Genomic DNA, 13,711 nt, shown 5'->3' on the forward strand with positions numbered 1-13,711 from the left:
GATGGGAGTCGGGTGGGGTTAGTTGGAGCCAATCACAGCTGACACTGGGCGAGAGGCGACAGGTCGCTGGTGTAGTAACAATTTGTAGTGCCCTGTCAGACTAGTCTGATGACACAATCTGCTTACTGGTAATGACTTACCTTAATAAAAAACATTGTTTAGTAGCTGCTCAGGTCAGTTATGTGTAAGAAACAGACACACAACCCCTACAAGTGTGGTTAAAAGATACTAGCTGAACTGTAACAGCACTGGATGAGCAGGTCCAGAACCAAAGGGGTGAAACTGCTCCTGCTGCCAAGAGGATAAATTGAGCGAGGCCTGAGTGGGGCCTGGTTTGGGATGTTTTGCTTGCTTTGTCCTTATTTCCAGTTACACAGTAATAAGAATACAAAGATTTGCAGCTCTGTGCTGTGTGTTTACTTTATTCCACACATGGCTACTATGTAACCTCTGAATGGCTCAGTAGAAATTAGAGTGAAAAAATGTCTTTTCCTAATGAGGTTTTGAAGGTAACAGCTACACACATTATCACCTGGTAAACCCATGTGAACTAAAAAAGAACTTTCTGGTCTTTTAAATGTTTATTTTTTATGTATTTGCATGGCTCTGTAAGCACTTTCAATTGCCCTGTGTCTGAATGCTTTATAGATAAACTTCCCTTGTCTTTCATCAGCTCTTGTGCATTTAAAGCTCTTATAATGGCAACAGTGTGATTGATTTTCCTTTTGCAACAACTCATCTGAGGTCATGGAGGTCATGCTGTAAAGATGAATGGTCTCCTAATCAACATGCTTAGTTAAATCCGGGGTTGAAACACATGCACACACACGTGCACACACAGGACACACACTGCCAGACCAGAGTTGCAATATTTCCCTAATTCCAGTAGATCCTAATCCAAATTACACACTCAGTCATGATAAAGAAGCATTTTAAACTCATTTGTATTATTTTATTTATTTATTATTTTGTTTATTTTTTTCATTTTTTAATGCTTGATTAAATCATGTTCAAGAGAAACCATTAGCTACAAAACAGGCAGTTGTTACCTACAGCATTATTATATCTTATATTGTATTTCTTCTTCAAATTATGTATTTTCTTGCAGATTTCTAGTAAAAAGCTACAATAACCGATACTCAGGATGAGTTAATGGGAAAGACCATTGCTTTGTGCATGCTTATAACTGTGTGTGTGTGTGTGTGTCAATCAATCAATGGGTGCAATCGCAGCATCAGCAAAAGCTATGTGGAAAAAGGTTAACATATTCTGTGACTTAACAAAAACCATAACAAATGTGTTAACTAGACTTAAAAGTGTAATGTAGTAACAAGACGTAAACAAGTACCAGTTTTATTTGAACTCAACTAATACAGACAGGCAAGAGTTCAGAAGTATGCTCCTTTTTTTTTTTTTCAAAAATTCACCTAACCTAATATTACTTTGAATTAGCAAATATACTTCTCTATTAACTTGTAGAATAAATGCAAGCCAATACTCCTGCATTTTCCTAAAGACCTACCATGTGTTCCCTCTTAGTTAAGCTCTGCAACCATTGCCTTGTGTGTGTGTGTGTGTGTGTGTGTGTGTGTGTGTGTGTGTGTGTGTGTGTGTGTGTGTGTGTGTGTGTGTGTGTGTGTGTGTGTTATTGGGTTATTCTTTAGTTGCAATCCATCCATTTATAGTTTAACAGAGTGCGAATAGCTCTTCTCCGATTGTAGTCATACTCTCTCTGCGTGGATCCATATGAGAAGTACAGGTACCCTGAAAAAAAGGGATGCATCATTGATATCAAGCCAAACAGGAACATAACATAATGCTACAGCAGAGGGACCGTCCTTTCACTGTAACCTACCTTTATTCTCAAAAGCAGCATCCACCCGGTAGCCAATCCCAGGGAACTCTGTGTGTATGACCTTTGGGTACCCAGCATCCATTCTGCCCCTCCTTTCATTGTAGCTATGAGTAATGTGAAGAGGAGTGTTCATCAATACATGACACCTGTCTATATATGGATCCAGCCTATCACTGTAAAAGGTAATACCTATGCTGACTTGAATTACATTAGTGTAGTTTACTTATTTCTCACTATCCTGTTGATTCAACTCATGTAATGTCAGTAATGTACTGTTTTTGCCTGAAGAAGGTATAAAACTAAATTCACGTAAGTAAACTAGACTTGTAACTTTTTGTTCCTGGAGTTTTTATTCGGGATAAGTGGGTGGAGTGTCCCACCATGCTCTCTGGTAAGGATGGATGTTAACTGTGCATGGTGACTGGTATTACTGTTCTTGACAATTACTCCACATTGTTTCTAGTAGCTTTAAGTCCCTTTTAGGAAAAAGCATGTTAAACCATGAGTGAAGTGAGTTGAACAATAAATGACTTCCCTGGAGGCGCACTTTCCTTCAATGTGACATGTAATTATAGATTGAAATAAAATTACTTTATTGCAATTGAAAATAGACATGTTTCTTTGGATACTTCCACTTGTTAAATCATACATTGATCTTTGTTTAAAATGCTCAAAATGGTATTTTTCTAATATATAAAAATAATCCTGTAAACCTATCAGTCTTTGTTGTGCTTACTTGATTTATCCAAGGCAATCAGTTTCCTAAACTCTACTGAGTAAACACAACTTTCCACACAAGTCAGGCTAACTTGTTTTACTTAAGTTGCTACCACTTAAGAGCAAGTTAACTTTCGTTGCCATTTTTAAGTTGCACAATTACATTTTAAGTAAACTTGGACATGAGGGCACATTAACTTAAAACTAATAGTTATATTTACTTAGTTTTTTCAAGGCAATCGGTTTCGTAGATTTTTTTTAAGTAAGATTAACTGGTCACTTTTTACAGTGTATGTTTATGGCTATTCACATTACTCACCTCCAGTATTTGTTATTCACAAAAAGGAGGGTTCTGCCTGTAAATGACACATGGACAGCAGAGTCCACCTTGGTGACGGATGGAGGGAAGCCAAAGTCGGTGAGAGGTTTTGGATAACCAGGCAGGAGAGTGTTCCCAACGATCTTCCAGTAATGATCCCCTATGACATGAAAAGGTAGAGCTTTACTAATGTATGTTCCAAACTGTTACTACCGTTTATTTAATGCTTTTTGTCATCTTTAATCATTAAAAAAGAACAAAAAATAACTTACAATAAATTATTTACTATGTTAATTTTAGTACCTTCAAAGAAAATGACAGTATTGCTTCTCTTATACTCATAAGCAGCATCAACTTTGCTGATTTCAGACCAGACAGACTGAATCCTCCTCATAGTGATGCCGTCCCAGGAGCGGCTACGGGTCCAGAAATATCTGACAAAGAAACACAAAATTCCATAAGATGACAGAGATCACATACTGACAAAAAAGAAATCCTACAATACACATTTAACTTTGAAAATAATGGTTCATCTCTGGAGTATCATGTTTATGTGAAAACTACGTGACAAATCAAATCAAAAACTAGTGCATAAATGTCTTACCCGTCTTTAAAGAAGTAAAGACTTCCTCGAACGGAGGTTGCAGCATCAAAAGTCAGGAATCTGCTGCACCTGGTTGGTCTTGGTTCGGGATCTGGGTCAGGTCTAGGTTGTGGTTTTGGGTCAGGTTCAGCTGATGTTGTTCTGATTCCTTTAAAAGGAAAAACAAAACAAAAACAAAGTAATGGCAATGGTAAATATCTTTGAGGAGAGTTTTTCAGTGCTTTCGTGAAAAGTGCAGTTTCTGTAAAATAACAAGCTTATAAGCTGCAAAAAATCAAAAGTCTGTAAATTAGCTCGGCTTTCACCATAGATCGCTTGTACTCCCTGTTTGTCGTCATCCGGCAGCATGTACCCCTCTGTGTTCACATATTGGTAGGTGGGATACATCAGGGCTGTCTGGACCTGAGAGTGGGCCAGTCCCATTGCATGGCCAAACTCATGGGCTGCCACCAAGAACAGGTTGGCTCCTGCACAAATACACTGATAAAGTTAGGTTCTAAATCAGTTGTGGAATCATATCTCAATTACAATGTTTCCTTAATGTCAGCACCCGCTGAGGTTAGAGTCCAGCTTTCATCTTCATCAAAGTGGGCGTCACCTCCAATGCCCTCTCCAGGGGAGAATGCATGGGCCAAGACCCGACCCTCCCCATCAAATGGAGCAAAATCTCCATGTTCTGGTTTTGAGAGAAGAGGAGTAAAGTTACCACTAGATCAAACATTTTCTCCAAGGCACTGAAAGTACTGCCTTACCTCGACTCCTGAATGTGATCATAATGTCAGCGGTGCCGCTGTCGATCTGCTTGAAATCCAGAGGAATGACATCACTGTAGATTTTCAGAGCCTTGGCTATGGTGGCATCCACATCACTTTGACTCAAGTCTGGTGTGTAGTCAGTTATCCTGCAGCAGTGTGAGAGTAAAAATACTTTAAGAGTTTTATAACAGGAGCTTCATTGCTTTATCTTTGGATGAGCTGCATGCAGGGACTTGTTGGGACCCATGCGTAGTACCTGTATGTGAGAACAGTCTTGTCCCACTTTGGTTGACCATTGAAGTGGCTATATCTGGTTACGTCTGTGAAACCACAGCGGGGGCGAGCCATCACCTCCAGGGTGTTGGAGTCCAACTGCCCTGTCATCTCCAGGCCAAAAAACTCCTGCATTTTTTTGAGTGTGTCATCAAAGGAGTCTAGAGAGCTGCGCAAGACACTGCTGGGGGCACTGACGCCCACATCAGAGAAGAACTGAGACAGATAGTCCTGAATGAAGAAAACAGAAATAAGAAATTCTCATATGCAGATAAAACTCCTCATGAGATGACTCTGACTGATTAGTTATTTACCTATTCAAGTTTAAATACAGAATTTTGAGGAAAGATAAGTGGAAGTTGAAATCAAACCTAATTTTCTGATACAATTTTTGGGTTTTATTTTTTCTGCAATAGTCTTTCAGTGTATTTACATTCATCAATTGTCTTTTTATATAGTATAGGATCCAGAGGCTGCATGTATGTACTAGTAAACTAGTAATTGTTCTTAACTTTATCTCATGGATATCTGCCCCACTGTTTACTGTTCATTCTCAGCCATATCAGTACTAATACCAAAACAGCACTTGCTATTTCCTGCCGTTGCTTCACATTAAAAGTGTTCAACTGGTATTATTATTATCTAGTCTCCAGGGTTAACGCTAACACTGAGCATTCATTTAAAAATCAATCATCATCTTAAAATGCTTTTACAGGACAATACATTTCCTTCTCAGCAGAACCTGCAGCAAAACCCATTGCAGGGATTATTACAAGTTCATACTTATAGAGATTGCAGTTCCAACTCCTCAGCATGATAACCAACTGTATTTCCTGTGTCCTGCTGTTGTCTGCAAAATGTCTTGAGCTGTGAAATCAGATGCATGATGGAAATAGGCCAATAATTGAATTAGCTGCCCCTAGGATTCTGACTCCTTCAGTTTAAAACCACTCGCTCTACCACCAGTGACCATGGTTGTCACCAATTCCACCCTAAAATCTTAAGGATTATACTGTAACTTTAGTCAAGTTTACTTTCCCCTTTTATAATGATAACATTTTTCAAACTTACTGTGCAAATATTTTAGAGACCATTAGTTGGCATTATAAATACACAGTATACTCACTCACACTAACATATTTCCAGCACATTCGAAACTGTACCATGAGTTTGTGCTTCTAGAAAAACACCATATTCACTGAAAATTCCACGTAGAAAAATGTCTGTGCTGAAAATCTGTAGTCGTCTGTAATGCTTCTTTGATGGTTATAATTGTTCATCATGTAAAACTTTTCTCGTAAGCTTCGACAAAATAAATTCACATGAATCATTTTAAAACCTTCATGCATCACAAAGCTGAGCTGAATATATACTGTGTGACACAGGCTGGCTTCACACTTTGTTGTGTGAATGACGTAGCAATAGTGTGAATGCTGACTCAGCAGCTGCAATCATTCATTTTATCAACCTGCCTGGCTGCTGGAAATAAAAATGTGTCTGCCCTTCACACGCTGATTAGACCCGCATCAGTCAGTGCTGTCAATGGCCACTACACACTGGCAAGCAATGAAAGAAGTATGAGAGAAGAAGAGTCAAAGAGGAATGCCAAATGATGTAGTGGGGGTGTGACCTTCTCAAAACAAATGTATGGAATGTGTGTAGGTCTTTAAAATACCATCCTTTTTTATCAGCAGGGTCAGAGGTGACTCCTCTTTGTGACTCTTTGCAGTGGTAGCAAGGTTTTAGCAAATTGCTGGGACAAGAGTACAGTGGCCGACAAGGGCAAATGCGCTGCAACAGCCCAAAACACTTCCAAAAAGAGAAACAAGCTACAAATTCATAAACGATACATTTTTGAAAACACATACAAAAATACAAAACAAATACAACAACAGGAATGTGCTGCAAATGAAAAAACATGCTGGAGGAAGCCAAAACAAAGACATTAGGAGCAAACACATGGCAAATACAGCAACGATGCAACAACAAAAACACACAAACCAAACAAACAAATGCAACAGAAAAAAGCATTGCATTTGCACAGACAACACAAGGGAAGTGCTCCAGGGCTCTAGGGGGAACACCTTGACCATAAATACACTCACCTCCCACTTTATCAGGTACACCTTGCTAGTACCGGGTTGGACCCCCTTTTGCCTTCAGAACTGCCTCAACAAGGTGTTGGAACAGATTCAACAAGGTGTTGGACACATTCCTCAGAGGTTTTAGCCCATGAAAGCATCAGGCAGCTGCTGCAGATTTGTCTGCTGCACATCCATGATGCGAATCTCCTGTTCCACCACATCCCAAAGGTGCTCTATTGGACTGAGATATGGTGACTGTGGAGGCCAAGAGTACAGTGTGCTCATTGTCATGTTCAAGAAACCCACTTTGAGATGATTTGAGCTTTGTGACATGGTGATGTTATCCTGCTGAAAGTAGCGATCAGAAGATGGGTACAATGTGGTCATAAAGGGATGGACATGGTCAGCTAAAATACTCAGGTAGGCTGTGGCGTTTAAACAATGTTCAACTGGTACGCCAAATTCTGACTCAACCAGCTGAATGTCACAGCAGAACTCGACACTCATCAGAACCAGGCAACGTTTTTCCAATCCTCTATTGTCCAATTTTGGTGAGCCCATGCGAATTGTAGCCTCAGTCTCCTGTTCTCAGCTGACAGGAGGGGCACCCGGTGTGGTCTTCTGCTGCTGTAGCCCATCTGCGTCAAGGTTCAATGTGTTGTGCGTTCAGAGACTCTCTTCTGTATACCTCAGTTGTAACGAGTGGTTATTTGAGTTACTGTTGCCTTTCCATCAGCTCGAACCAGTCTGGCCATTCTCCTCTGACCTCTGGCATCAACAGCATTCAAAGTCACTTAAATCACCTTTCTTTCCCATTCTGATGCTCTGTTTGAACTTCAGCAGATCGTCTTGAATATGTCTAAATGCCTACATGCATTGAGTTGCTACCATGTGATTGGCCTATTAGATAGATAGATAGATAGATAGATAGATAGATAGATAGATAGATAGATAGATAGATAGATAGATACTTAAAACAAGAGTGGATAAAAATTCACTGAACCAGTTTGTTTTGGGGGGCGATAAATTATAGCAAATAAAATTGAATGGGGACCATCAAGTTTATAAGTGAGAACTTCAAAGAAAATTCTCACACTGTATCTGATGACATTTGAGGTTGTTTTGGTAAACACAGGCCCCCACCACGACCACTGCCCTATGGTTGGCTGAAACAGTCATAGTGTGGGGGGCACAGTTCAACAAGCGGACAATGATTCGTTGTTTGCAGCCAAGATTCAGTTAAAAACATAAAATCTAAGTTGGCAGATAAAATCATTTAAAGTAAATGTCTCATTGGATAGTGATCTCACATTGAAGAGAGCCATTTTAAGTGAATTTGAGAGGGCTTTATAGACCGTTGGGTGGGGCTTGAGGAAGAAAATACACATTTGGGTATGTGTGCAGTGCCCTCTTCCTTTATCTTGCTCAATTCCTCACTATCTTACAATACCCTTACCTTACTAACCAATACAGTCTGGGGGTCCCTCCCGGCCCCCTGGTACAGTAAGTTGACCCTAGGTGTAACACTCTTTTGATCCATTTGTCATCCTGTCTGACCACATGCCTGTAATCCCCCTTTTCCTCTGTCCCCGTGCCCTTCACTCTGGGTCAGTCTATTGCCTCAGACCTGCTCTGTGTCAGTAGGCTCACCGTATTCTAGAATACCAATAAACTCACACCACTACAGCAAACTTGGTACTAAGGACTTGAGTGAATTTTCTTCAACAGGCTAGAGAACGGAATGGGGACAGTCAACGTAGGAGAAGACGAGTTCTGTTCAATGACCGGTGCTGTGTCCAGGTGTGCTGCATTACTGAACTGTCACACACGATTGACAGTGGAGATTGCATGAAGAACTGTGGACTGGGGTGAATGCCATCTCTGTTACAAAATGATGCACGCTCCCAGAAAAGATTGAAATTGTCAACTAATACTATGCTGTGTGAGGAGCATTCAGATTGTAGCCAAGTGTTTAGACAGAGCAGCCTTCTGAAACGCCCTACACCTTGATGGAGAGAAGGAATCAGTCCAGAGATAAAAAAAAGATTTTTTGCAGTCCTTAGATATTTAAAAAAAGACTGTTAAAATCACACTTTAGCACCTCGAACTGTTGGCTTGCGATATCGTTGGTCCCAACGTGGATAACAACATTTCTGGCATGAGGATGATTACTTAGAAGAGAAGGGATCTGTTGAACTATGTCCACAACCTTGGTGCTGGGGTAGCAATGTGTTGTGGCCACTCTGATGTTCCTCACTATGGAATCACTGATAACAGCGGTGGGTTGCATGAAGCCGGACTGTGAAGAGGGAGGTGTGTTTTGTCAGGTGGGTGCCCTCTCCAGAACTCCAGGCTTGGACCGGCCAGCTGGTTGCTGGTTGAGAAGGGCGTGTTAGAGACTGACAGACAAAGACTGGGCCTGCTGCGTTGGTTCAGCCTCCGGTAAGCAATTACAGTAGCCGTGGCTTCCTTCTGGTGGGTGGTGATGACAGTGTGTTAGAGTGGTGTTAACTCTCTCAGTTGGCTAGGTAGCTTCCATGCTAAAAAATGACCAGGTTATGCTAGCAGTTGTAGCAGACATACCTGGTCTGGCATCAGTCACAAGCCATTAAAGAAGTTCATTGTAAGGACATGCAGAGTTATGGATCCAAAATTGACACTTTGTTACTTTTGCCACCATCAAACTATCAAACCAATAGGAAAAAGAGACAAAGGACCCTTCTCTGACAAACAGACCATGCTGTTAGCATGTCAGAGAGATGCACAACCAGACAATGGGTCAAAGGGTCAGCTGCAGAGGATCAACGAATGGACACCGGGGTTATGGTGGAAGAAGGATGTGCGAGTTTTATAGGCCAACTCTAGAATTAAACAATTTAAAAGTTCCTTGGAAAATTACTCTCTTCTCCAAGTTGAAACAAAGGAGAAAACATGTGACGCCCCTGAAATGTGTGCCAGCCCCCAGGAGATAAAACAGTTGTGATCAATTCAATTAAAGTTATCCAGCAAAAGTTAAGTGCATTAGATTTTATTGCGCATCAACCCCCAAGAAACGCGGGCAGATAACACATCTGCCCACAACTGCCTGCAGAGAAGCCGACCAGAAATGAAGAGTGGCCGAGAGAGTCTACTGGCAAACTCCACCAGAGCTGAACCACTGAGAGACCAGCAGAATCTGTCACCGTGATAATGGGACACGGCCTCCAGGAAAATCCACCTAGATCCCACATATCCAGGGTAACCACGGCAAACACGGCTCAGCCACCTGGGTTCCAGCCGAGGGTCTCCAGCTACAGCACAACTCACAGTAGGCCAGTCTTAACACTCTGCTCATGATTGGGTGGATGTCGAAATATAAGAATATTTAATCATCAAATCTCATTCGTAGAAGTAGTAATCATTAGCTGTATAGCTATAGTATATAACATATTGTCTTCCACCATTGCCAACTCATCAAGCAGTCCATTCCATTATTATATTATCTAGATGATTATTAAACATTGCATTTACTCTGTAGATAGTAGTCTAGTTAATAAACTTCCTTATTTACACTCAGTCATTGTCTTGTGTTTTTTTGAAGTAGAGACTGGAGATCCATTGAATTGAGAAGGCACGTTTCTGATATGAGATTGATCACATTACTTGATGAAGTAATTCATTGTTTAACCTTTTGATGTTGTTTATAGTTTATTTATCACAGTTTAAGTTTTACACCTTTTTTTCCTGACAGTTTTAAATAGGTGTCTATGGGGGGAGGTTAGAGTGGATGACATCACAGCCAGAGTGGGAGAAGAGGTTAAACTGGTCACAAAAATCTCTGTTTAATTCGTCCTCACGGCCACACACTCACTTTTCAGACACCATTTTTGACCAGAACCTAGAAAAGTTTGTCTTCTTTCAGGAAATGTCTCTGACAAAGCACAAAGACTTACAGAATTTGAACTATGCCCTTAAAAGTGGCAGGATTACCATCCAACTGCCCCATTCACTCTAATGTAAAATGAAAGCAGAAAATCAGGAGGAAACAGGAAGCGAGGCATTTTTAAAATCGCTGCACATGCCACATCTTCACAACTGAGACCAATTTCTGTATATCAACCCTTCTGCTGTTCATCTTTCTTATACTAATAGAAATGCTTTCTTCTGTCACAGTTTTAAGGCATTTTATTCCAACTTCCACCTTTGGCAGTAAATGATTCGGCTTTCATCTTTTTCAACAACATGTTTCAGTTCTCAGCTTTTGCAGCTAATGTCATAGTTCTAAGTAAGGCTGGACCCAAATGCAGCCAACACAATGGAGTCAGTGAAAATTGTTTATTAAACAGAAGACTTACAAAAACTGGTCAAAAGCCAAAGCATGAGGAAACACAGGGACCAGAAGCACACGAGGAAGACAAGGACTCAACCGGTAACACAGGGGACAACAACAGATGAACTGACAAAGACAAAGGGGAGGACAGAGACTAAATAGACACAAGGGTGGCAAAGGTGATTAAACACAGGTGAAACACATTAGGACGGGGCAGACAATCAACAAGCAGGGAAACAGGACAAACATAAAGAGACACACAAGAAAACAAACTACAAAATAAAACAGGAAATGACAAATGTCCAAACAAAATCTCAAACATAAAGTGTCTGCCATGGCAACCCATGACAGCTAATGGACTCCAGTTTAACATTTTTGTTTGTGAGTTGAGCTTACAGGTTTTGCTTGTACATTTCTTCTTTAGGTATTTTTCAACCATTTTAGGCCATTCAACTTTCAAATTAGAAATTTTGCTGTTTTCATCTTTTTTCATCAATTCAGGTCTTTTTCAACCATTTCATGTCATTCAACCTCCAGCTTACAAGTTACGTCAGCTACCCCAGCATTGCTTTAGAAAATGCTTTGGCTAGCTTAGCTACTTTAGCATTGCTTCAGCAATCTCATTCAGCTCTCGGCATTCAAATGCATTTTCCACAGGAAATGCATTTTCTAGTTATCTCTAAACCTCAACTTTGAATTGTTCAAACCAGTTTTATTCCTGTGAAGATGACTTTAAATAGGATTTAATATTTCTGGAAATGGAAAGTAAATTCTTTCTTTTCACGTTACAAAATTAAAAAGACTGAAATTGTATTGTTTGACAAGATTGAAAGAGATAAAAACTGAATGCTCTTCTCTTGCCAATGTCTCCAGGTTAAATAACACCAACAAACAGTGCAATATTTCAACTTTGAGAACATCTCATGTTTACCTGGGCTTTAGAGAGCTCTTCTTGGCTGGGTGAAGTGGTGGGCACAGCTCCACAGAGTGCCACAATCACCACTATCAGCACAGTTTTAACAGCCAATGCACCTTCCATGATTCCTTCTTCTACTGCAGAGAAGAAATAACTCCAGGTACTTTATTTATTCTCCCTCTCAGACTCTACTCGGCCGCTGAGTTGGAATAAAGTAGTTGCTTATTTCCTGAAACACTCAATATCAGTGTTTTGGATGCGAGATCAGATAAAGATGCATGATGAGGCAACAAAACATTCCTGCAAGAGTCTGAACAGGCCCATTAGAGCAACAGGAGAGAGATAACTGCAGGGATGAGAGAGAGAGAGAGACGGAGAAGATTCAAGATAGTTTCAAGCTAGAACTCGGGCCTGTATGAACATGATGCTGATCAGAAATTGCACTGTTTAAACCATCGACAGGAATGCAATGTTTTCTTTTAGATGTGAGATGACATCAGGTGTTTCTGTGTGTTCTTGAGTTTTGTAAAGTTGTTGGTGAAGTAATGTGTTGATTACTGCTATCACTTTTTGCTCTGTCAACTGGTGAAACTCAGCGTGCTGGCAGCCAGACGCACAGACCTTTTACAAGCTCACATTCATCTGAATTGCTACACAAGAGTTACACTCTAACCAAATGGCCCTCTAGCCATTAAAGTGAGAAAGTCTAAGCAAATGGCAACAGGCATAATCTAGACACTAACAGCTAACAGAGAACCACAGAGTGATTATCAGCTTTGATTGTGATTGTGATTGACATCCTTTGAAAGCGATGGGCTTGTTTGATCCTGGGCCTGTTTGGAAGCACTTTTCTCTCCCACTCTATTTGTCATGGATGATCATCAGAAATGATGATCGAAGCTGGTGAGCTTATTTATTGTTTTTCGATATTATGAAAGACCTACAAACACCTGATGATGACATCAAAAAAATCTTTAGTGTTAATTGTGACTTTGAGACCTCTTCTGCCAGAGATGCCAAAAGGTGTCAGTGCATCATGCCGTGGGGCGTGTTTCTGTGAATCTTCCATTTCATACAGTGAGAAGGCACAATTAGATTTTATTATTAATTAATTAGATCTCAACACAAGTCACCAACAGAATATTCTTTTTCGGGTAATTGACATCAGTGGGTGTAATAAGCAAAGACGCCAAGAGAGGGAGCAAAAAGTTAATGTTGATCCTGGTTACTGCCCAGGGTTGACACATGGCTGACAAACAGTGCTGCTGTTTCACCCATGCCACTGGTTTCTCTTCCTCTTCTGTTATTGGCATCAGCATTCACAGATACACCCTGACATATTTGGACTCCCAGATCAGACAGACACATCACTAAAGACACCCACTGACAACTATAAATCAGCTATTTAATGACATTTTCTCCATTTCTTGTTTTGGAGCACGTTGTTGTATATTTGTACTTGTGTTGGCATTTGCAGCATTCCTGGATTTGGAGGAAATTCTCTTCAAATGTGCGCATTAACTCTTGTTTTATCTTGTTTTGAGTGTTTTATCCAGGGGAAAGTAGATAACAGATATGGCACGTTGTCGCCATAAACTTTTTAGATCTCATTTCTTAAATTATGTCACATTTGCCCTGATTGACAATACAATAATACAGGCAGTGTATTATTTATCAGTAAACATCAACCTGAAACAGCATCAGACTCTACAGCTGTATCCTTATATACGATTCTATATATCATTACTTGATATTGTAATGCTTTTCACATAGGACATTTTTATTAGTAAATTGATGATTCTAAATGAATTATTTTTGATACCTGTTTTAGTGTCATTGTGTTATTTTCAAAAATGAGATCTAAAAAGATCTAAAAAGT

The 13,711-nt window shown here is 40.2% G+C and overlaps 1 protein-coding gene across 1 annotated transcript; it reads right to left on the reverse strand.

Moving 5' to 3' along the window:
* Positions 1-1,003: 1,003 nt before the first annotated feature.
* On the reverse strand, positions 1,004-12,053 carry LOC111222196 (stromelysin-1-like). Its single transcript, XM_022745816.1, has 10 exons — positions 11,848-12,053; positions 4,507-4,754; positions 4,248-4,396; positions 4,046-4,171; positions 3,801-3,962; positions 3,496-3,643; positions 3,195-3,325; positions 2,892-3,051; positions 1,856-1,959; positions 1,004-1,764 (listed from the first exon to the last, which is right to left on the reverse strand). Exons 1-10 carry the CDS (start codon positions 11,953-11,955, stop codon positions 1,661-1,663), a joined length of 1,440 nt encoding a protein of 479 aa, XP_022601537.1. The 5' UTR covers positions 11,956-12,053; the 3' UTR covers positions 1,004-1,660.
* Positions 12,054-13,711: the final 1,658 nt, after the last annotated feature.

Source organism: Seriola dumerili, unplaced genomic scaffold (genome assembly GCF_002260705.1).
Source record: "Seriola dumerili isolate Sdu_G_001 unplaced genomic scaffold, Sdu_1.0 BDQW01000091.1, whole genome shotgun sequence".
Taxonomy (NCBI): domain Eukaryota; kingdom Metazoa; phylum Chordata; class Actinopteri; order Carangiformes; family Carangidae; genus Seriola; species Seriola dumerili.